The 24,106-nt window shown below is 53.4% G+C and overlaps 1 protein-coding gene, 1 long non-coding RNA gene and 1 pseudogene across 3 annotated transcripts; 2 read left to right on the top strand and 1 right to left on the bottom strand.

The window, feature by feature from the left end:
* The first annotated feature begins 226 nt into the window (after positions 1-226).
* On the top strand, positions 227-1,749 carry LOC101009761 (annotated as a pseudogene). Its single transcript, XR_001898203.3, has one exon. The product of XR_001898203.3 is annotated as a heterogeneous nuclear ribonucleoprotein A1 pseudogene (transcript).
* A 12,796-nt stretch (positions 1,750-14,545) lies between these two features.
* Positions 14,546-18,023, bottom strand: IRX3 (iroquois homeobox 3). The gene is made up of 4 exons (XM_031658243.1): positions 17,024-18,023; positions 15,737-16,853; positions 15,488-15,554; positions 14,546-14,983 (listed from the first exon to the last, which is right to left on the bottom strand). The coding sequence occupies exons 1-4, from the start codon at positions 17,288-17,290 to the stop codon at positions 14,929-14,931; spliced, it is 1,506 nt and encodes a 501-aa protein (XP_031514103.1). The 5' UTR covers positions 17,291-18,023; the 3' UTR covers positions 14,546-14,928.
* Positions 18,024-18,313: 290 nt separating this feature from the next.
* Positions 18,314-23,509, top strand: LOC108583488. The gene is made up of 2 exons (XR_001898204.3): positions 18,314-22,521; positions 22,787-23,509. It is a non-coding gene; the product is annotated as an uncharacterized LOC108583488 (long non-coding RNA).
* The last annotated feature ends 597 nt before the right edge of the window (positions 23,510-24,106 follow it).

Genomic DNA, 24,106 nt, shown 5'->3' with positions numbered 1-24,106 from the left:
GGAGTCTGAGAGAAGATCAGCACTGGGACAGAAGCCGAAATGAATAAAGAAGTTACCAGTGCTTTCAGATCCCTGCATTGCTTCCTGCTTTACATTCAGCACCTACCTCATAAGGTCTTTATAAGGATTAGGTGAGTTGAAACATGTGCTTAGCACGTAATATGAGCTCAGTAAATGTCAGATATTATTATTTTTCCACCTGTGTTTTCCTCAGCTACGTGAACCAATAAAACCAACAAAATCGCTTTCTGCCCGTGGACGCCGCCGAAGAAGCATCGTTAAAGTCTCTCTTCTCCCTGCCGTCATGTCTAAGTCAGAGTCTCCTAAAGAGCCCGAACAGCTGAGGAAGCTCTTCATTGGAGGGTTGAGCTTTGAAACAACCGATGAGAGCCTGAGGAGCCATTTTGAGCAATGGGGAACGCTCACGGACTGTGTGGTAATGAGAGATCCAAACACCAAGCGTTCCAGGGGCTTTGGGTTTGTCACATATGCCACTGTGGAGGAGGTGGATGCAGCTATGAATGCAAGGCCACACAAGGTGGACGGAAGAGTTGTGGAACCAAAGAGAGCTGTCTCAAGAGAAGATTCTCAAAGACCAGGTGCCCACTTAACTGTGAAAAAGATATTTGTTGGTGGCATTAAAGAAGACACCGAAGAACATCACCTAAGAGATTATTTTGAACAGTATGGGAAAATTGAAGTGATTGAAATCATGACTGACCGAGGCAGTGGCAAGAAAAGGGGCTTTGCCTTTGTAACCTTTGACGACCATGACTCCGTGGATAAGATTGTCATTCAGAAATACCATACTGTGAATGGCCACAACTGTGAAGTTAGGAAAGCCCTGTCAAAGCAAGAGATGGCTAGTGCTTCATCCAGCCAAAGAGGTCGAAGTGGTTCTGGAAACTTTGGTGGTGGTCGTGGAGGTGGTTTCGGTGGGAATGACAACTTCGGTCGTGGAGGAAACTTCAGTGGTCGTGGTGGCTTTGGTGGCAGCCGTGGTGGTGGTGGATATGGTGGCAGTGGGGATGGCTATAATGATGGTGGTTATGGAGGAGGCGGCCCTGGTTACTCTGGAGGAAGCAGAGGCTATGGAAGTGGTGGACAGGGTTATGGAAACCAGGGCAGTGGCTATGGCGGGAGTGGCAGCTATGACAGCTATAACAACGGAGGCGGAGGCGGCTTTGGCGGTGGTAGTGGAAGCAATTTTGGAGGTGGTGGAAGCTACAATGATTTTGGCAATTACAACAATCAGTCTTCAAATTTTGGACCCATGAAGGGAGGAAATTTTGGAGGCAGAAGCTCTGGCCCCTATGGCGGTGGAGGTCAATACTTTGCAAAACCACGAAACCAAGGTGGCTATGGCGGTTCCAGCAGCAGCAGTAGCTATGGCAGTGGCAGAAGATTTTAATTAGGAAACAAAGCTTAGCAGGAGAGGAGAGCCAGAGAAGTGACAGGGAAGCTACAGGTTACAACAGATTTGTGAACTCAGCCAAGCACAGTGGTGGCAGGGCCTAGCTGCTACAAAGAAGACATGTTTTAGACAAATACTCATGTGTATGGGCAAAAAACTCGAGGACTGTATTTGTGACTAATTGTATAACAGGTTATTTTAGTTTCTGTTCTGTGGAAAGTGTAAAGCATTCCAACAAAGGGTTTTAATGTAGATTTTTTTTTTTTTTTTTGCACCCATGCTGTTGATTGCTAAATGTAATAGTCTGATCGTGACGCTGAATAAATGTCTTTTTTAAAAAAAAAAAAAAAAAAAAAAAACCAACAAAATCATCCTTTTAAAAGGAAGATTTGAATCAGGTTTCTGTCCTGGGCTCTTAGGCACCTGGTATTTTGAAATTCCAGAAGTGTGTTTTCCTAGAAAGGAAAGCAGGAGCTAAATTAAGCTACCTAGATGTATCAGTGACAAGTAGCCAGCCTCCAAGATGGCCCCAGTGACCCCTGACTCTTGGCATTAGTGCCCTTGTGTAGTCTTTTCCCACACTGAATAGGGCTGATTTGTGTAACCACAATAGGATATTGCAGAAATGGCAGAATGAGACTTCCAAAGCTAGGTGATAAGAGACACTGTGGCTTCTATCTTGTTCTCTCTTGGATTACTGGCTCTGGGGGCAGTTGGCTGCCATGTTGTGTGGATACTCAAGCAGCTCAGTGGAGGGGACCACATGGTAATGATCAGAAACCTCCTTCCCACAACTATGTGAATGAGTCATCTTGGAAGTGGATGCCCCAGTCTCAGTCAAGCCTCCAGATGATTGCAACCCTGTGTGACATCATGACCACCACCTCATGAGAAAACCCAAGCCAGAACCACCCAGTTAAGCTGCTCCTGAATTTCTGAGGCACAGGAACTGTGAGATAATACATGTTTGTTGTTTTATGCTACCAGGCTTTGGGATCATTGGTTATGCATCAATGGATAATTGATACAGTGCCTTAATGTGTAACTCCCACCAAAGCAGGTCATAGCATCATTTGACTATTTTTTTTTAGTAAACAGTCCTTTGTTAAATAATATCAACTATCACTATGGAGCTTACTGATATGGTGTCTGGTGCAATACTAAGGGCTTTGCATACATCATTGCCTCAGTGAAATTCTCCGTGGCAATCCCGTGCAACAGGTACTATTGCTGTGTTCATGGCAGTATAGTGATTTTGTAATAGAGTCTTGGGAGCCAGACTACTTGGGTTCAATTATACCTCCCCCTACTTCCTGGGGCTGTGGCTTTTGGTGAATTATATCTTCCTGAGCCTCCATTTCTCCAGCTGCAAAATGGAGGTAATTGTAGTACCTACCTCATTGGACCTCGTAAAGATTGGATACATTGCTATATGTGCTTGACACATGCAAGCTACATAATAAATGCTAGACATGATTATTTACAAAGGACAGCACTGAGGCTTAGTGTGGCTAAGCTAATTTGCTCAAGGTGCCTTAACTGGCAAACAGTGGTGCTGGAATATGGACTCCTGCACCTCAGTCTTTTGAGGTCAGTGCTGCCCACTAGGAACAACATGTGCCATGTACGTCATTTAAACATTTCTGGCCAGAGGCTGTGGCTCATTCCTGCAATCCCAGCACTTTGAGATAACAAGGCGGGCGGCCCACCTGAGGTCAGGCATTTGAGACCAGCCTGGCTAACATGGTGAAACCCCATCTCTACTAAAAACACAAAAATTAGCAGGGTGTGGTGGCTCACACTTGTAATCCCAGCTACTCAAGAGGCTGAGGCAGGAGAATCACTTGAGAGAGAAAATCCTGGGAGGCGGAGGTTGCAATGAGCAGAGATTGTGCCATTGTTCTCCAGCCTGGGCAACAGCGTCTCAAAAAAATTCTAATAATTACATTTAAAACGTATAAAGAAACAGATAAAATTAATTTAAATAATAGTTCCAAACTTACGATGGTTCAACTTACAATTTTTTGGCTTTACAATGGTGCAAAACTATTGCAATGTAGTATTTTCCCAGGCTAGAAGTATGCAGTATGAGAGATAGTCAACACTTTACTATAAAACAGGTGTTGTGGCCACTCGTGTTGGCCCACACCTGTAATCCCAAGACGGGCAGATAACTTGAGGTCAGGAGTTTGAGACCAGCCTGGCCAACATGGTGAAACCCCATCTCTATGAAAAATATAAGAATTAGCTGGGCATGGCGGTGCATGTCTGTAGCCCCAGCGACTCGGGAGGCTGAAGCAGGAGAATTGCTTGAACCTGGGAGGTGGAAGTTTGCAGTGAGCCAAGATCGTGCCACTGCACTCCAACCTGGGTGACAGAATGAGGCTCTGTCTCAAAAATAAAATAAAATAAAATAAAATATAAATAAAACAGGCTTTGTGTTAGATGATTTTGCCTAACTGTAGGCTAATGTAAGCATTCTGAGCATGCCGAAGGCAGGCTGGGCTGAGCTATGGTGTTCAGTAGCCTAGATATAATTAAGTGCATTTTTGACTTACAACATTTTCAACTTATAATGGGTTTACTGAGTCATAATGCCACAGTAAGTTGAGGAGCATCTGTATATCTTATTTAACCCTGTATGTTCAAAATACTGTCATTTCAATATGTAAAAACATAAAATCATTGTGATGCTTTACATTCTTTTTTCTTTTAATGTCTGGAGTCTTCAAATTCCAGAGAGCATTTTGATGGCACAGCTCGGTTAGGACCAGCTGCATTTCCAGTGCTCAGTAGCCATGTGTGGGCAGCGGCTGCCATGTTGGAGGATGGCGCAGGTCCAGGGCCCTCCTCTTCCTCTTTCCCACTGTGCTGCAGGCCTCCTTTGTGTCCCCAGGCCCATGAATGCATAAATCCTTCCCCATCCCAAACTAGGCTAAGTCCTCTTCATCATGCATACTTAACAGCATCTTGTTCTTATCCCTCATATTCCAGCAAACACAACACATTATTACCGTTAATTTTATAAAACTGTTTCCAGTAGACTGAAGGCACCAGGAAAGCAGGGACATTGTTCACGTGTTGTCTCCCTGTGTGATGTTGTTGAATAAATGAATGAACTAATAAAAAGATGTGAATGAGGCCTGGCGCTATCGCTCATGCCTGTAATCCCAGCACTTTGGGAGGCCAAGGTGGGAGGATCACCTGAGGTCAGGAGTTCGAGACCAGCCTGGCCATAATGGTGAAACCCCATCTCTACTAAAAATGCAAAAATTAGCCAGGTGTGGTGGTGGATGCCTGTAATCCCAGCTACTTGGGAGGCTGAGGCAGGAGAATTGCCTGAGCCTGGGAGGCAGAGGTTGCAGTGAGCTGAGATTGCACCACTGCACTGCAGCCTGGGTGACAGAGTGAGACTGTGTCTCAAAAAGAAAAAGTGAATGACACAGTCCTTGCCCTCAAGTGCTCCTACCTGTTTTGTGCTTATCCAGAATGACCTTCCTTCCTTACTCTTTCTTTCTTTTCTTCTTTCCTCTCTCTTATTCTATCTTTTCTTTCATGAGGCGTACCCAAGGTTAGTGGGGATCCGCTGTGATCTCCAATGCGTAAGAAGTTGGTTGCTATTAATAAAGTCCTACGTTTGTCTAACTAGGTCTCTCCCGTGTCACTGTGCTGTGAAGCATCTGGGAGGCTATGAGGGCAGAGGCTGTGGCCATGAAAAACCCAGTGTTACAGCCAATCACAAACATGTTTAAAGGCAGAGAAAGAGGCCAGATCCATCTTCCATCTTGGTGTAATCAGCCTCGGGTTGCTGCTTGGGTTGCTGCTTGGCTCCTTCCCCCTCGACCTCACTCAGTCTTTCCTTTCCTGCCCCCCTCCTTGGTCTCCCCCACAGCATCCCAGCCCCATTCTGCATTTCCCATGGAGATCCAAGTCTCAGAGACTGTTCCAGCTCCATCCTGGTGGGGCCCCAGGTTTTACTGAGGAGTACCTAGACCAGTACTTCTCACCTTTTAGTATGCACACGCAGCAGGGCACGGTGGCTCATTCTTGTAATCCCAGTACTTTGGGAGGCTGAGACTGGAGGATTGCTTGAGGCCAGTAGTTTGATATCTGCCTGACCCCTTTTCGACAAAAACTTTAGAGAAAAATTAGCCAGGTATGGTGGTGTGTGCCTATAGTCCCAGCAACTCAGGAGGCTGAGTGGGGAGGATTGCTTGAGCTCAGGAGTTCCAGGTTGCAGTGAGTTATAATCATATCACTGCATTCCAGCCTGGGTGACAGAGTGAGACCATATCTTAAAAAAAAAAAAAAGATTGCACTGGCATCACACAGGTACTCCTAGGAAAATGCAAATTCCGATTGACTGGACCTGGAAGGGGCCTGAGAATTCACATTTCTAACCAGCTCCCAGGCTGATGCTGCAGGTGTTGGTCCAGGGACGACACATTGAGGAGGAGCAAAAATCTAGAAGGAAGGCAAGCCTTTCTCTTGCTAATGTGGATGGCCTCTCACAGAAAAATTTCCATGTGCAATTACCCCCAAAGCCTCCTTCCACCAGGAGTGAAGATGAGAAGCAATTAAAGGAGTGGACAGAGATCTTCGTCCTGTCCTGTTCCTACTGAAAAAATAAATGAGAGGGCAGGGGGCAGTGGCTCAAGCCTGTAATCCCAGCACTTTGGGAGGCTGAGGCTGGGCAGATCACCTGAGGTCAGGATTTCAAGACAGCCTGGCCAACACGGTGAAACCCTGTCTCTATTAAAAACACAAAAGTTAGCTGGATATGGTGGCAGGTGCCTGTAATACCAGGTACTCAGGAGGCTGAGGCAGGAGGCTTGCTTGAACCTGGGAGGCAGAGGTTGCAGTGAGCCAAGATCATGCCACCGCACTGCAGCCTGGACTATAGAGGGTGACTCCATTTCAAAAAAAAGAGAGAGAGAGAGGAGAGAGGACAACAGATTCCAGGTTATTCCTCTGACACAGCTCTCAGATGCCCTTGCATTCTGTCTTCCACGGCGGAGGCAGGTGGATGCGATGTGCTAGGGCTGCACGTGGCCCTGGCCCATCCAAGACAGTGTCACACCCGTGAACATCAGGTACGTCAAGTAGAGGGATAGCATGGGATTAAAGTGGGTTCACAGCTGCAGAACACTCCACTCCAGATCTCGATGCATGAACCAGGGTAGATTCCAGCACAGACAAATGCATGCCTGTGCATTCGGAGTCAGAAAGGCCTGAATCAGTGCTGGCTCCACCTTTGATGGGCCATGCTGAACAAGTGGCTGAGCTTAGATTTACCTATCTATAAAATGGGAACAATTATGCTTATGGCCAGGGTGGTTGTTACAATTAATAAAAATAACATATGTAATGTATTAGTTAATGATTATGCATGAGGCCAATCATTATGAATGATGCGTTGCTTTTGGCATGAATTCACTCACTTCATTTTCTCAGCAGCCTATGAGAAAGATAATATAATTATTCTTTCTATTTTAGGAGAGAGCCAAGCTCAGAGAGGTGAAGTTGGTACCCCAAGGTCCCACAGTTAGAGTGCGATGCAGCTGGGATTTGAACCAAGGCAGTCTGATTCTGGGTTCCATCTTCTGGAGCACCACGCCTGAGGTGCATGTTCCTACACAGGTGCTTTGTGAATATCTGTGGTGTCCAACGAGTGAGTCATTTTCAACTTCGCTGAGAGATCCGGAGAAGGGGGCTTCTTGCCTTTCTCTTTCTCTCTCCTCTCCCAGATGCATTTTAGTGATTTTAAAACAAACAAAATAGGCCAGGCATGATGGCTAACGCCTGTAATCATGGCACTTTGGGAGATGACGGTGGGAGGATTGCTTGAATCCAGGAGTTAAAGATCAGCCTGGGCAACATGGTGAAAAAGTAGAAAATTTAGCCAGGCGTGGTGGTGTGCACCTGTAATCCCAGCTACTCAAGAGGCTGAGGCATGAGAATCGCTTGAACTCGGGAGGTGGAGGTTGCAGTGAGCCAAGATCCCACCACTGTACTCTGGGCTAGGCCACAGAGCAAGACTGTGTGCAAAAACGTAAAAATAAATAAAAATAAAAAAATAAAACCACACAAAACAGCGTTTTAAAGAGCTGTCGCATGGTTCAAAAGGAGCAGAGGGATACACCCTGGAAAACATTCCTCCTGTCTCAACTCCCAGCTGCCAGCTCCTTTCCCTGAGGGAACCACTCTGACCAGCTTCTTGTGCGCGCACACACACATATGCCCCTTGCGGTTCCGATGACAGCACGCCCTATAGAATGTTCTGCCTTGACTTTGTCTAATCCATGGAGATTGCTCTGTTTCCAGAAGAGTTTCCTGATACCCCCACCCTTCTGCCCCGCTCCACTCCAAGCCTTAGTTTCCTCATCTGTGAAAGTGAGATAATAATACTGCCTTCCATAGGGGGGCTATGAACATTAAATAAAATGCATGGACAGTGCAGAGAAGAGGTCTCTCACATCATCAGCACATACTTTACTCCATTCTATTTTTATTTTTATTTATTTTTTGAGATGGGGTTTTGCTCTTGCTGCCCAGGTTAGAGCGCAATAGCGCGATCTCAGCTCACTGCAACCTCCGCCTCCCGGGTTCAAGTGATTCTCCTGCCTCAGCCCCCAAATAACTGGGACTACAGGCATGCGCCACCATGCCCAGCTAATTTCTGTATTTTTAGTAGAGACCGGGTTTCGCCATGTTGGCCAGGCTGGTCTCAAATTCCTGACCTCAGGTGATCCACCCACCTTGGTTTCCCAAGGTGCTGGGATTACAGGCCTGAGCCACCACGCTCAGCTCATTTTATATTTTAAAACAGGCCAAGGAAGTGAGCACTGAAACGGCCTCCACTCTGCGCAGGCCACCAGGGCCAGCGCCAGCTCCTGGAGGTGACAAGACTTCCTGTTGGTGTTTGTCCACAGACAACTAGCCAGTCACCCCAAAGACAGGAAGGGAGGAAGGAAGGGGCAAACAAAAATATGGACAAAGAAAACTTCAAAACCACTCTAAGAATTAGAAACAGAGGCCCCCGGACACCCAGCAATCCGGGCTGACTCTCCCCCTCCACGGGCCTCACCAGCACTGAGGTGGACGCCATCAGGCTTCAGACACTTTTCCTCAATGCCCCAGCATCAAGCAGAGTGGGGCGGCGAAGAGAAATCAGTGGGGCCGGTTCACATGGAGCCTCCAGATTCCATTCTCCAGTGATAAATAATGTACCAAACCCAGAAAACACTGCTATGTGGAGCCTGGGCCTCTTATTCCAGAGGTGTGAGGAATCAGACAGGCACTTCTGCTCAGTCTGTGGAGCTGTGGATTCCAGGGGCATAGCAGGGGCCTCGGGTGGCCAGGCCAGTCCACTGCCAGCCTGTGGGCCAGCCAGGCTGCTGCAGGCCTCAGGCTTGACTAGGGTGCACCCACCATCCGGGCAGGAGGAGTCTGTCTCCTGCTATTCTGAATCTATTTCTCCCCTCCTGGTCATCAAAGTCCTTTAACACACACACACACACAAATAATAGTAACATTATTTTAATCTGTATTCATTTTTATCATCATTTAAAAGATTTTTTCACATAACCTCTGGAAACTCCTGCTATCTAATAAATATCAGGAAAAAAAGAGGAAAGGGAGAGAGAGAGGAGAGAGAGACCAGCAAGAGGCAGGGAAACTCTGCTTTGTCAGGGAGAAGAAAATAAAGAGAAATCAGCCCAGCTTCAAAGGGCGCATTTCCATAATTGCCCTGTAACTTTGGCAAAATAAATCTGAGCGGCGGGGAAAAGCACAATCTCTCAGATGAGTGCACTCCAAAGGCCCTGGAGGGCTGCGGGCCCACTTGTTAGCGGCCTGGTGCAGTGAGAGAATGCAGGCTCGCCACCCAGTACAAAAGCCATGAAATCATAGCCTTCCCGTCCTGGCCGGCCAGGCCCCAGAGTGTGAGCTTACCCTTCCTTTGTCTCCCTCCAGCACCCTGACACTGGACACACACAAACACACAAGCGCGCGCACACACACACACGAAAAATAAGCGAGTAAATACATACACCCATACAAGGCAAAAGCCACACTAGTTAAGTTCTCATCTGCTAGAATCTTCTAGTAACCCGCACCTGACATTAAGATTCAAGGGAGGCAGGTCCCAGCTTTCCAGACACACATCTCACTGGGGGTGACTCCCACTCTTTCACCCCAGAAGGTTTTGCCTCCAGACACTCCGGCCCTTGGCACCAGGCTGAGTTGAAACCGACTCTTCTGTTTTCCTCAGGCTCACACAGTTTTCTGTTTGCTTTCTCTCTCACCTGACTTCCCCGTTCCAGGGCCAAAAGTTGTTAAAGAACAAAAACGCTCTGCTTAGCACCCTGTTTTAATGTTTCTCTCAACAAAGCTGTGGCTTGCAGGAGAAAATCTTGCTGTGGCTGCCTTAGACACCTCTCCCTGCTTCAGCTCTGTGTTTCTCAACCTCAGCAGTACTGAAATTTGGGGCTGGATAACTCTTTGTAGTGGAGGATTGTTCTGCAGCACCCTGACCGCTACCTATGAGACGCCAATAGCACCCCTACCCTAGTTCTGATGATCAAAAATGGCTCCAGACATTGTCAACTGTCCCCAGGGAGGGGGCAAGGGAAAAGCACAATTGCCTGGTTGAGGACAACTGCTCTACTCTTAAGACCCTTTCCAGTCATGCCCTTACCTCGAGAAGAGATGCCTTCGTGGTGGTTTTCCATTCAGACCATTGGGATGGCCTTTGGAGAGCCTCCTTAGAGGGGAGGGGCAACTGCATCAAAGCTAGGTTCGTCACACAATAGACGGGCATGTTTTTGTTTTTGTTTGAAACAGAATCTCACTCTGTCACCAGTCTGGAGTGCAGTGGCGCGATTTTGGCTCATTGCAACCTCCGACTCCCTGGTTCAAGCGATTCTCCCACCTCAGCCTCCAGAGTAGCTGGAATTATAGGCGCGTGCCACCATGCCCAGCTAATTTTTGTATTTTTAGTAGAGACAGGGTTTCACGATTTTGGCCAGGATGGTCTCGATCTCTTGACCTTGTGACCTGCCCGCCTCGGCCTCCCAAGATGCTGGGATTACAGATATGAGCCACGGCGCCAGACGGGCATTTTTAATTGGTCAAGTTGGCTGAATCCAAGGACAGCAGCGAATTAGGATCAAGAGGCAGTATCCAGAGAGGTCAAAGGGCCCCCTCACCCCCACAATTATCTTTGAATTCACAGTTCTTTCCTTTATGCCTAATCCTAGACAACACCGGATTTGGAAGAAAGCTTGGATAAATTCATCTAATCCAAGCCCTCCATTGCACGGATGTCAAAAGTGGGCCTAGAGAGAGTATGAGCCCCGCCTCCACTCAAGCTGGTGTTAGTTCATCACAGACACAATTTTTACAAACAATTGTCCATTTTCACTCAATGAGGGTGAAGGGTAGCTGCAACCAGAAATTGTAGGATACAGAGGACATTTCTAGAAGGATACAAACAATTAGGCCCAAAGCAAGTCTCCAGCAAAAACTCCCAATAAAACTGAAACAGAAAATGTCTGACATCCAATTCTTACCCAAGCAGTCAATCCCCATGGCCGACCTTGCAAAACTCAGGCAGGGGTGAGACAGTGGAGTCTCTGAGCCCGGCTGTCCTCCGGGTGCTCAGAGAACACCCGCCTGGTACGTGGGACCCTGTTCTGTCCCCATTCCTCACCTGGGACAGGTGATTGGCTTCTGTTGCACCTGCCCTCTGGTCCTTCCATGTTGTTTTCTAGCTGTACCCCACCTCCCCCTTCCTGTATTCCCCTAGAGAGAAATTCAATTGGAAACCATTAATATGCTGGTCCCAGAGGTGGACAATCACTTAGGGAGATAATTTCATTCTCCTCCGGCTCCCTGGCTCTGGGATGCTCCCCCGCTCCCCAGCTCCACGCAGATAATGAGGGAAGCAGTGCCACACTTCTCCTCCTCTGACCTAATTGATTATCCCCACACACCTTGGAGCGCTTTGCATAACTAGCCCCGACAGCAGGAACCCCTTCCAGGAGGGGTGATTGACATGTTTTATTTCTAATTGAAGCTTAATCAGGACCAGGGATGAGATTCCCATAGTCCCTCTCCTTCTCTCCCTCCTGGTTTCCCTTTAAGATTTTTAAGGACAGACAATAAGGGATGGAGGCATTCCAGGGACCCCTGAGAGGAGGGAGATGAGGGGAGGGGCTTAGGGAGGAGGTTCCGGGAGGAAGAGAAGAAATGGGAGTTCAGTCAAGTGAAAGAGACGCCACGAGGACTATCTCCTCTTCCCTCTTTCAGCTGTGAAGCTGAAGCTGAGATTCTTTTTCTGTTTTGATTAGATTATCTTATTGGGGTCAACTTGGGACCAGTTGAGGGCTCATGTGTTCTATGGGATAAGAGAAAATACAGATGCATGGGAACTGCTCCTAGGTTTATGCCAAGTCTCCTCTGGTACCTAAATCTACTGATTTTTCAGTGGGGACAGAAAGTGGCTCATGCAAGGACCATTATCCCTGGGATGTGGCCTGAGAAACTGACTTTACTCTGGGGTCTCCACCGGAGAAAGACCTAGAGACCTACACTCAGGCATCTTCAAGCCCCACCGGCTTCTCCATACCCATCTGGCTGTGAGCAGATCCCCTGCCTCCTCTTGGGTGGTGTTCAGTGTAGAGAGGCCACCTAACTTCTGCTGTCACCTCCATGATCACAGCCCCCTCTCTGCTGTGCCCCTGCCTGGGAAGTTTCCTCTCTTGTTTAGCTGAGCTGGAGTTGCAAAGGATCCTGGGATGCCTGAATGCAGACACCTCACTTTTGTTGCTAATGAAAGGGGTGGAGTGTAATACTGCTGGGAGTTTAAAAAGCGAAGTTGGAGATTCTGAAATGTAATTTTAATAGTAAAATGACCAGGTGCTGAGGATCAAGCCTGTACTCCCAGTGCTTTGGGAGGCTGAGGTGGGAGGATTGCTTGAGGCCAGGAGTTGAAGATTAGCCTGAGCAACATAGAGAGACCCTGTCTCTACAAAAATAAAAAAATAGCTGGGTGTGGTGGTGTGTGCCTGTAGTTCTAGTGAGTAGAAGGCTGACATAGGAGGATGATTTGAGCCCAGAAGTTTGAGGTTGCAGTGAGCTATGATTGCACCAGCTTGGACAACAGGCTGGGCAATACTCCAGCCTGGGCAACAGAGTGAGATCCTGTCTCTAAATTAAAGAAAAAAAGAGTAAGATTGCTTCTGCCCACCTACCTCGTGTCAGCCCTGGACATTCTTCCTCTTTGCCCTCATTATTCCCATCTTGTAGATGAGGAGGTAAGGGCTCAGAGAAGTGAATTGTCTGCCTTGGGTTTCACAGGGGGTAAGTGGGAGCAGAGTCGGTGCCAGTTAAGCTTGTGAGGCCTGAGCTGTTGAGGTGTCGGAGTGCTGTCCTTGTCAAGTCATTCAATGTGTTAACCAGTCTCTGCCCGGGTCCTGGCGTTCCGGCCTCAGTTCCAAGTCCGCGAGGATGAGCGGGCTCCACGTCTGGGGGCGCTGTGAGCAGGGCCAGAGCGAAACCTCAGTCTGAGCTTACGAACTGGGAAGGAGCCTGAACCCCAGAAACACCGTTAACAAAGAGAGGGAACGCTGGGGAGCTGAGGAGACGTCTCTTTGGCCTCTGAGGAAGGGGCTGGAGGAGCAAGCCAGCGGAGGAGCGGCTTTGCCGGGTGTCCACTAGCGGTTCGCCAGTCCTCTGTGCGCCCGCAGAGTGACACAGAGGCCGACACAGCCCCCTCCCCACTCGCCCATGGGGCGCCGCCGCACCTTGATCGCCCCCTTCGCGGAAGGGACTCCCGAGGCGCGGCGCTGACCGCTGGGCCCGCACGGCCCAGTCCTGTCGGGCTCCGCTCTGCTACCGCCGGGTCTCGAAGTTGTGCCATGTTGAGCCGTGTCTTGTTCCGTGGCTTCGGGGAATGTGCGCGCTTCCCATACCTCCCTGGAACGCGGGAGATAGTCACACGCGCCACTGTGAGGGTCAAACACCCCGCATCTGGCCACACCGTACCTTTAGTAACGTGGGGAGGGGGCAAAAAAAATGTGTCTCTCCTTCTTACCCCGAGGTGTCACTCGCCCAAACACTCCCTACAGCTTCTTCAAGTCAAACTTGGGCCAGGCTGGCTGGCTGACTGTGAGAGGAAAAAGAGGGTGCAGAGGGGGCGCGGAGCGCGGCAGGGTGGAGAGGCCAGGGAGGCGAGGCGCCGAGCGTCCCCTTTGTCCTGTAGAGGGAGCTCCAGCCCCAAATTTCCCAGCTGCCTCCCCCGGCCCGCCCACCCCAGGCCCGCCTGGAGCCGGAATCCCGGCTGGAAAGGTGCTGCGGGTCTGACACCCCAACCCCTGCGCCGGGACTTTAGCAGGATGCCTCTTCTAGGGCACGTGGGAAAACCCACCAGGGTGTCAAGACGCACAGATGCTGCCAGGACCCGGGCTCCCAACTCTCAACTAGAGCTGGGCAGTCACACATCATCTAGAGGGTTGATATGTACCCCTAGGCTCCCCTCTTCTCCATATCTGCCTCCACCGTCACCCCACACCCTGGCATTTATAAAGACAGAAGGGGTGCAACCGGCTTGGAAGGAGGATGGAATCTGGGCTCGCACAACCTCTTATAGGTAACACTGAGAAAGCCTCAATTGTGTCGATCAAAGAATGGGGACGGGGGCGGGGTGGGGGGGGAGTGATGAGAACACGCCCCCACCACCCGCGCAGGCTAACCCCGTTGTGTCCAGACCCTTCTCTAAATCTTTTGGCAAGGTCGCCAGAGAAGGATCCAAGCCACCGCAGTTGTTCCCGTAGAACTGTGGGTCGGGCCCAGATTCCCAGCTCTTAGCAAAGAATCTTGCCGGGGTCTCCCACCTGTCTCCTGCTCCCGTTCTCTCCGCCGCCCCAGGTGCTTTTCCAGCCACTTCTCCTGCTGCGGCGCCCCCAGCCCCGCCACTTCTGCGCCCCCTCAGCTATTGCTGTCGTTTGACTACTCGGTCCTGATTCGTCTCTCGTCCTTTCCCGCGAATTCTTCAAACAACCAAGGGGAGAAAAAACCCAAAAAACAAAAAAACACCAAACAGATCCGTCGAGGGGGCAGACAGGCGGGTTATAGTCAAAGTGGCAGCAGCTCATTTATTTAGCCAAAAATAGATACTTTCTCGTACAATTTGGTTCACACATATGTACATTTCTCTGTATATATACACACACACACAAAGGCAGACACGTTTATTCTCACTGAAACTCCACCCCCCAAAATCAACCGAACAAACAAACCTCACAGCGAATGCGGGGTGCCACAGAAGCGACTTGGGGAGGGCTGAGGAGGACTGGTTTTATTTCTTTTTTCTTTCTTTTTTTTAGTTTTGCTTTTAGGTATTTATACACTGACATGCTTACAAGTTGTAACTATACAGAGCGATTTTTTTTTACAATTATTACAACGATTAAAAAAAGTTTTTGTTTTGTTTTGTTTTGTTTTTTAAAGAACTAGGATGAGGAGAGAGCCGATAAGACCAGGGCGGCGTCCAGATGGTTCTGGGGCCTGGAAGAGAGAGACAGTAATTGCAAAAAAGGTGAGATTCAGGAGCGCAGAGGCGGCCTAGGGCCGGGAGATCCTACTTGGGTTGGGGCCGAGAGTCAGGAAGGTGTCGCAATGTAAAATTATGTCCAGTTGTAGATGTGTGTGTTGGGGGTTTAACTGTAGGGTGGGCACGAGGCGTCAGGACCCGAGGTCTGGGGCTGGAAAGAGGTGAGCGTCAGAGAGCCGCCACCCGCCCCAGTGGCCTGTGGGCCCAGCCACGCAAGGCTTCCCCTAGAAGGTACAGGCGCTGTACCCACCAGCCGCGCCTGGGGTGCCTGGGCTGGACCTGGAGAGCTGTCGCAGGGCCTACAGGGGCGACCGAAGAAGTGACTTTCGTCCCCTTTTACAAAATGCGTCCCAGCAGGGTTCCATGCTATTCCCGGGCAAAAGGCCGTGCGTGGTGCTCCACGTTCTCTCCTTTCCCCTCCAGTCAGTCCCCCTAGCCCCCCAACCTCGGGGTCTTACCGCCTGGGCACGGGCTGGAAAGCTGTCTTGAGTAACTTTTTCTCCACTTCCAAGGCACTACAGCGATCTAAGGGAAGCGGGGGAAGAAAAAGGAGGGCCTTTAGAGCGCTCGGTTCCGGCGCCCAGGGCCGCAGAAAGCAGGAGCGGAGAGGGACGCGCCCTGCGCCTCCCGGACCCTGCCCCTCCCGGCCAGCTCCGGCACTATCCGCAGAGCCCGCCCCCGCTCCGTGCCCAGCACTCAGCAGTCACCTGTTCCGCCTTCGGGCTCCGCAGGCCGAGCGAAGGCGGCGGCGGCAGCCGGGTGGCCCGCGGCTCCGGGAAGTCCCAGCAGGTGCGGAGGGGCCGAGCCCAGCAGGGAGAGCGGGTGCGGGCGGGGACCCGGCGGCGGGCCTGGAAACGGCCGGTTGGTCCAAGCCGGGAACTTGCCCAGCGGCGCTGAGACCAGTCTGTGAGCGGCGGCGGCGGCGGCGGCCGGAGAGAGCTGCAGGGCGGGAGGCGCGACCGCTGCCCCCGGTGGAGACCCCCCCGCGCCGGGAGGCGAGCGGCGCGGGTTGTCCGGGCTTGTGGCAGTCTCCGCGAGGGACCAGATCTTGGGCTTCTGCAGGGCGGAGGCGGGGACTGGTGCGGGAGCGCAGGGGTCCAGGCCCACGGGGGGCGAGGGCGGAGATGGTGAGGCCACGGCCACTGGTGGTGGCGCTGGAGCCAGACTCAGGACCGGTAGTGGCCGGTCCTCCAAGCCCTCAGAGCTGTCTTCTGAGTCGCTATTTTTGGAGTCCGAAATGGGTCCCAGGCCGAGGTCGCCATCCCTGCGCGCCGCCCCAGCCAGGGACAGCTCAGGCCCGGTGGCCGCGCCGTCTAAGTTCTCCAAATCGATCTCCTCGTCCTCGTCGTCGTCCGCCAGGCCCTCGCCCCCCGTGTCCTCCTCCTCCCCCCCGAGCTCCTCCTCCTCCAGCTCTAGCTCGCGTTTGCCATCCTCCTCGTCCTCCTCTTCGTCTTCCTCCTCGCGCTCGCTCCCATAAGCGTTTCCCTCGTCGTCAGTGCGGCTGCGAGGCGCCCAAGTCATCTTATTCTCCTTCTTGAGGCGCCGGCGCGCGTTGGCGAACCAGGTGGACACCTGGGTGAGGGTCATCTTGGTGATGATGGCCAGCATGATCTTCTCGCCCTTGGTGGGGTAGGGGTTCTTGCGGTGCTCGTTGAGCCAGGCCTTGAGCGTGCTGGTGCTCTCCCTGGTGGCGTTCTTGGGACGGGACGGGTCCCCGAATTGATACTGGCCATACGGGTAGAAGGCCGGGTGCGGGTGCGGAAACGCGGCAGCCGCGGCCGGATGCTGCACCCCGGGGCTGTCCTTCAGCTCATACTGCGCGCCCTGTAGGCACATGGAGAAGGAAGGAACACGCGCGGAGGGAGCGCGGGTGAGCCCCAGCCGTCGCTGCCTCCCGCCTCCTGGCCTGCACCCCTCTAGTCCGAACCCCGCGCGCTCAGCTCGCTCTGCGCCCCAGCGCCAACCCCTCCTTCCCTGGCTCCGCAGGCTCTTACCAGCTGTGGGAAGATGGGCAGCTCCGCGGCGTAGGGCAGGAAGGCGCCGTAGCCTTGGGCGGCGGCGGCCGCCGCGGCCGCGGCGTAGGGCGCCCCGTACACGGACGAGAGCACGTTGGACAGGGACCCCGAGGCGGCCAACTCTGAGGCTCCGGCACCCGGGCCGCCCCGGGCCCCCGCGCTGCCGCCGCTGCCGCCAGCGGCCCCCGGACGCTCGGACGGGTAAAGCGGGCGGATGTATTGGTATCCCAGCTGGGGGAAGGACATGGTGGCCCGCGGGGCACGGACGGAGAGGGGGCCCGGCCCCCGGGCCGCCCAGCTCAGCGCCGCCCGCGGGCTCCGGAGCGCATCGGGAGCTGGGCCGGGCTTGGGGCCGCGCTGCCGCCGGCGCTGCGCTGTGCTCCGCGTTCGCCTATTGATCTGATCCGCGGCGGCGACGGCGGCGGCGAGGAGCCAGGTCAGGTCCGAACAGATTGGCGGAGATTCCCGGGGCTCCGGGCTCTGATTGACATTTCTACGGGGCGCAAGCCCCTCCTCTCTGCGCCGCGCTCCCTCCTCTCGGCCGCCGGAGCTGCCTCTGCCCGCGCCTCGCTCCTCACTGCCCTCCTCTCCCCAGCAGTGTCGCGCCTCGCTTCCTTCTCCCTCCTCTAGTTTTCACTCCCCCTCCTCGCCCTTCCTCTCCCCTCCCCTCTCCGCACTCCTCTTCCCCCCAGGATCGCTTCCGCTCCTTCGGGCTCCTGCACTGCCCTGGACGCTATGAAACTCTCCTTTCTCCTCTCCCCTTCCCTTTCCCTTTCTCACGATGGCTTTTGCTCTCCGGTCCGTTCCCTTCACTTTTTCCTCTCTCACTACTTCTATTCTTTAAATCTCTCTCTTTACTCACACGATACTTCCCCCAACCTTTCCAGCCTCTGCACCCTGGGCTAAGTAAGGCAGCCAAAAGTTGTGGACACTTAGGGTGCCGCGCGGGGGGTGTGTGTCCGTGTCTGTGTGTCCATCCCCGCCCTTCCACCCCCTCCCTCGCCCTTCCCCAAATCTCGGGTCTGACGTCGCGCCCTCTTATTCGACTTTTCCCCGCGTCTCTTCCCCGAGTCGCCAATCGCCTGGGCGCCTTACGGGCGAGGCCGCCCACCCCCGCGGATTCCGCGCGCAGGGCGGGGCGGGGCAGGGGCGGGAGCCGGAGTGCCGCGAGTCCCTGCCCGCCCCCTCCTGCCCGCGCCGGGCGGGGGAGCGAGAGGCGCGGGGACTGGGTGAGTGCAGGGTCAGCTCGCCCCTCCCGCCTCCCGCCCCTCCAAGCCTGTCCCCAGGCCGAGGCGCGGGACCGTGGCCGAGGCTGGCTCCGGGGGCCCCCCTGTGCCCGAGCCCCTTTTGCAGCTCGCACCTCTCGACTCCCGGCCACTTTCAGCAGCGTAGGGAGGGAGCTAGCAGCCGGCGTGGGGGTGGGGAGCGAGGGAGTGCGTCCTAATATCGTCTTCAGAGGCCACTTCGCTGCCCTGCGGGGGCGAGGCAGCCCCCCACCCAGGAGGACAAAACCCTGAGATTAGCCACTTAACGCCGCCCCCGGGTCCGCGTGCGAATCCCTTACTAAAAATGGCGGGCTGGCTCCAGGGGCTGAAGGGTGGCAATCCGGGGGCGCTGGAAGGGTGGGGAGCCGCCACAAATCGGTGAAGCAGGCCTGCGCCCCAGGCGGCTGGGAATGGGGGAGGAGCAGGGCGCCGGGCCACGGAGGCCCTAGGAACTTTTGGAGAGCTCTTCGAGAAGTTTCTATATTGGCGTTTTCGTCTGTAGAGATCTTTCCTTGCGCGACCCCTACCCCTTCTCCCGGTCCCGGCGCTAACCTCTTTTCTCTCTACAAGGATCCTCCCACCGCCTCCGGTGGGGATCGAAGGCAAGAGTTTTGGTTTAATGATGGGATATTTCCTGAATCAAACTTGAAATCCCAGGATCGGGTGCCCACCTTCACGGATTAGGGCGTGCAGTCGTCAGCAGCATTGAAATTCCCAGCATTGCCGCGGCTGGGGGCTCAGAGCTTTAGGCCGCGGCGGCGACCCACAAGCCAGCCAGGCCTGCAGTGGGCACGCCCCGGAGACAAAACGGGGGTGGCGACTCTGCCGTGGAGTGGCCAGCCCCAGCTCGGAGGCGAAAACCGTCACCTTGCATGGATGGATCCAGGAATCGAATTCGAATTCCACCAGAGTGGCAGGATTAGAGGAGATCAGAGGGTCTCGGCCCCGGCTGTCTCTGATCACAGCTCTGGGGAGCACAGCTCTGGGGAGCCCAGCTCTGGAATGAAAGATGCTTCCACCTCTACGGCAGACACCCAGTTTTGATCCCACCCCCACCGCCCACCTCCCACTTCCCACCTCTTTCCGGGGGTCTTGGCACAGGCCCGCGGCCCTAGTAGGTGTGAATGCCAAAAACCCTGCGGGGGCGGGGCGGGGGCGGGGAGGAAGCTTGGGAAAGTTTGAGGAGGACCAGGTTTGGCGGCAATGAGGGAAAGTGGGGTACTCCCAGACTGCATCTGAGCAGTTTCCCTATCACCTTCCCTCCCGCCTCAGCCTGGTGTCGGGGAGCCTGGTGCCTTCTCAGGAGCCTAGCCGAAGGAGGCGTCATCAGGGGCCGCCCTGACTTTGAAATATCTCCTCGACGCCTGATTTCGTTTCCCGTTACACCTCTCAGAGAGTAGCATAGGGAATGTTGGGCTAACTTTCACGCGAAGAAATTTGGGATTACAAAATTGAGAGTAACGTTATTTTCCGGGATATTTCCTAGGTGTCGGACCTTGAGCCTCGACGGCCCTGAAGTCATAGTGTTTGTACAAAGTGGTGGCGCCAGACCAGGGGGGAGCCGAGAGCGAGATTCTGAGGTGGGGGGAATAGGGCTACGCTGTAAGTGATCGAGTGAGACTCCCGATATTTAATTCAGCTTTTTTCAGAAGGAAAAGAAAAAACAATAATGAGCCTCGGAGATGCTCCTTCCGCATTAACCAGCTATCGACCTGGCTGCGTCGGACTGCGGGCGGCGAGAAACAGGCCAGGGAAGGGCCAGGCGGCTCTTAGGGACTCAGTCACGCTGGCTGGGGGGTGGGGGACGCCCACAGCCCAGGGAGTGAGCCTTCAGACCCAGACGCGGACCCAAGAACCTCGCATATTAGATCCCTCCAGGCTCCCCAGGCCTCGAGCAGAAGCGGCCTCCTGGCTACCCTACTTTCCAACTGAGAACAGCCCTGGTCTGTCCGGGCCATCTGCGCGCCACGTCGAGACTCAGCGTCCCAGGCAGCAGCGTCCAACGTGGCGCTGGTCCGCCAACTCGACTGGGCCAGTGGAGCCCGGCTGTGGGCTGAATTCGAGGGTCCGAGGGCAGCTGAACCTTTCCCAGGGATTTTTAATCCAACAGATTAAATGGTCAGAGTGACACGCTCGCACAGGGAAGAAAAGCAGGTGCATGGAAGTAGATTTGGGAAAGTCGCGCGCACCAACGCGCTTCACGCAGAAGCTTCTCCATCATCTTGCCTTCTTTCAACATTCCTAGCGCACAAAGCGCTTTGGAGACTCACTGTAGGCCCTCTCAATGCTGCCCAGGGAGCGGGGAGTGTTCAGAGAGGGTGTCTGTCCATCGCATGCACTTGGCGCGCGTGCGCTGGTTGCGCACCAGGAGCCGCTGCCCGACGAGTGCCCAGAGTCCGCGGCCCGCCAGGCTCTGTGGGCTGCGCCGCGCACTTCACAAGAGCTGAGTCACCAGGCCCGCTTCCTGCCCCCTCCTTACCCAGCCTCACGGTGCTCACGCGTCCCGGTCAAGGGCAGCCGCTGCAGCCCTGGGACTCCCAGCCCCGGCCCATCTTCTATCCATCCCTCCCAGGCCCTGAGTCCCTGGGCTGCGGTGCCAACCCGCGATCTCTGAGCTTCCTGCAGACGCTGCGGCGCGCGCTCCTACCGTTCCCTCCCCCTCGCGCTCGGGTTACAGGTTAATGAAATGCTCGTTTTCCTCAGTCATTTGTTTTGTTTTCCTGCAAAGTTCTGATAAGTAGCTAACCAACGAAGCTTGTAATTACAATCTTACAGAAACCGGGCCGATCTGTATATAAATCTCACCATCCAATTACAAGATGTAATAATTTTGCACTCAAGCTGGTAATGAGGTCTAATACTCGTGCATGCGATAATCCCCTCTGGATGCTGGCTTGATCAGATGTTGGCTTTGTAATTAGACGGGCAGAAAATCATTATTTCATGTTCAAATAGAAAATGAGGTTGGTGGGAAGTTAATTTCTCTCCGCTCTGTGAAGCGTAGACAAGAATTTAATGATTTAATTACAGTTGTAAGCCCTTTCCATGAGACTTAAATTGAGCTGAGAATATTTTTTTTCCTTCTCTCTCTCTCCCTCTCTCTCACTTTCGCGTTCTCTTTCTCCGCTATTAGCAGCGGCGGACTCCTGAGAGCATGGCCTGGCGTCCGCACAGGGTGGAATTCGTATTTGGCCAGGAATCCGGACTCCGAGCATCCCAGGAGACGCGGACCGGGGGCCTCCAGAGCTCTCCGGAGCGTGCTGCCGCTCCCCACCGGCCACCGGGGACTTGGAGGCCCTTCTTGGGTCCGGAGAAGCGACGGGGAAACTTAGGGGTAAACTTTGTCAACTTCGCTCTCGGCGCGGGAGAGGCCGCCGGCCGGAATGGTGCAACAGCGGTGGCGGGCCGCGACGCGCAGGTTGGGCCCCGGGCCAGGGCTGGGAACCCGGGAGCGGGTCGGAATGCCCAAGGTGGGGCGTGAGGGCGGTGGGCTCTTAGGTCCCCCGCTCCGCCCCTGCGCCTCCTGCGACCCGGCTCACTTCCCTGCGTCTGTCAGCGGCCCGAGAGGCGCAGCACCCTGAGTGACCTGGCTGGAAGATCCTGGCCCTCCGCGGGAATGATTTTCTTTTCTTTGACCTCTTCCGGATCAGCCGTTTTCCACCTGACTTGAGCAGCCCCCTCCCCCGTGCCTTTGGTTTTCTCTTTCCTTGCGTCTGTCCTTCCCATTTCCTCTATCTTCGATTTCTAGATCATTCACTTTTCTTCTCTTTCCTCCGCTCCCTCACTGTGCTGTTTTTACGCCTTTGCCCTGGACCACTTTTCAGTTCACTTTTCTCCCTTCTGCTCCCTCCTTCACCCCCTTCTTAATGTCTCTTTTTTCCTCTCCCTGCGTCTGTGACTGTGTCCCTTTCCCCTATCCGCAGTTCTCGTTTTTAATTTTCTTTCTTTCCTCCCCACTTCCATCTGGATCCTCTCCTATTTCCTCCTTGGATTTCTTGTTCTGTCTCTCAGGTTCTCCTCTCCGTAAATATTCTCTCTTCTTCTCTCCCTCTCCGGGATCCGTCCCCTCCCCCACGTGGATCTGCCTCCCCGGCGCCCCCTCCTCATTCATCCTGGGAGATGAATTTGTCGCCTTATTGGACGCCGAGGCCAGAGCGGTGTGAGGGGGCTCGGCCAGCGCTGTGCATTTTCTTCATGCATATTGAGAAGATGGTAATGAGCGCGTTTGCATTGTTGCTTGGAAATGTTGTGTTTCCTGCTGCAGTTCGCAGTTCGGAGTGGGCGAGGGTGGTGCGGGCCCAGGACAGCCCCTCAGTAGGCACCCGGCCTGGCGGCCGCCGCTAACCCTCTCCGGATTCCCGGGCTCTCGGGGCCGGGGGAGGAAGCGACCTTGCCGAGCTCCTGACCCAGCCGCCGCCTCCTCCTCCGGTTTCTCGACAAAGGCCGGCGCGCTCCCCTCATTAAAGCCTCGTTACAGGAACCCCTGGCTGGCTCGCGACGGCTCCTCCGAGCCCCCCTGCCCACCAGCCTCTGAGCCCCTCCCCTGGTGTTGAGAGGCCTGTGATGGAGCGCCACGAGAAAATTAGTGCCTGACAACGTCGTCTATTGGCAATAAATTGAGATTCCAAGTGACACGTCGCGGGATCAAACACAACCACATTGTGTACCCTGCTCCGCTCACTCCTCGTTAATTTTGGAGGGCGCCTTGGCATCGCTTGGCCAGGGGAGGTTGTACGCAGGCCTTTCGGCTGTCAGGACTCCGGTCCTGCCTGGGCTCAGCCAGGGCAGAGCCCACTTCAGTCATTCAGGAGGGACTGACTGCCCCTCCCTGGTAAGGTCCAAGGCGCTCAGGAGGCGTGACCCAGGCACGCCTTTCACTAAGCTGAAGGTTTATGAAAATCAGGAGCTTCGAGGAGCAAACTCTGAGTTGAGCTCGTGGGGAATCGACGTGAGCCTTGCTGGGAATTGAGAACATCAAGGTCTGGCCTTGTCTGGAATTGTCTGGTGTGGAGTTTCCCAAACTTCAAGCTTCTTGCTACCACCTTTATTATTTACTTAACATTTTTCCATCAATTGACTCATTTTTAAAACCAAAGTACATATTTTTGGAAAGAACACCTGATACTACCACTGTAAATTGAAAAGTAGCTGTTACTCACCAGAAAAGGAAATGGTAAAAGATAAACACAGCTAAAACCAAGCAGTGTTAATACATTTTAGCCTTTTTACTGGCTTGGAAAGACTCCTAGAGGCTCAGGTGTGTGTGTGTGTGTGTCATTAGAGAGTGTTGGAAGTGTTAAATACTGAATCTTTCTCAGAAGAAATGAGACAATTGAAAAGAGAGTGTTTCTCACTATTCAATGTTCATTTAATTCAATGTTAATTTAATTCTCTGACCCCAGACTGCACCCTACCTAAAATAATGTTGAGAACCTCAAGAGCTGGACTGTTTTAGGATGGTTGAGGAGCACATAAAAACATTAAGATTAGGCCGGGCACACGGTGGCTCACACCTGTAATCCCAGCACTTTGGGAGGCCGAGGCAGGTGGATCACCTGAGGTCAGGAGTTCGAGACCAGCCTGGCCAACATGGCGAAACCCCATCTCTACTAAAAATACAAAAATTAGCTGGACATGGTGGCAGGTGCCTGTAATCCCAGCTTCTCAGGAGGAGAATTGCTTGAGCTGGGGATGTGGAGGTTGCAGTGAGCTGAGATCGCGTCATTGCACTCCAGCCTGGGGGGCAACAGCGAGACTTCATCTAAAAAAAAAAGATTAAAAACATAACGTTGATTTA

This window comes from Papio anubis, chromosome 18, assembly GCF_008728515.1.
Source record: "Papio anubis isolate 15944 chromosome 18, Panubis1.0, whole genome shotgun sequence".
NCBI classification, from domain to species: domain Eukaryota; kingdom Metazoa; phylum Chordata; class Mammalia; order Primates; family Cercopithecidae; genus Papio; species Papio anubis.
The sequence above is the reverse complement of the archived record's forward strand: the minus strand, read 5'-3'. Positions and strand labels throughout refer to the sequence as shown.

Bases quoted from the DNA above. Each gene is read 5' to 3' on its own strand.
- IRX3 (XM_031658243.1), bottom strand. From the start codon at position 17,290: ATGTCCTTCCCCCAGCTGGGATACCAATACATCCGCCCGCTTTACCCG. The intron at 16,854-17,023 runs GTAAGAGCCTGC...ATGTGCCTACAG, and splicing joins TGCCCATCTTCCCACAGCTG to GGCGCGCAGTATGAGCTGAA. The intron at 14,984-15,487 runs GTAAGACCCCGA...TCTCTCTTCCAG, and splicing joins TTCCAGCCCGTGCCCAGGCG to GCCCCAGAACCATCTGGACG.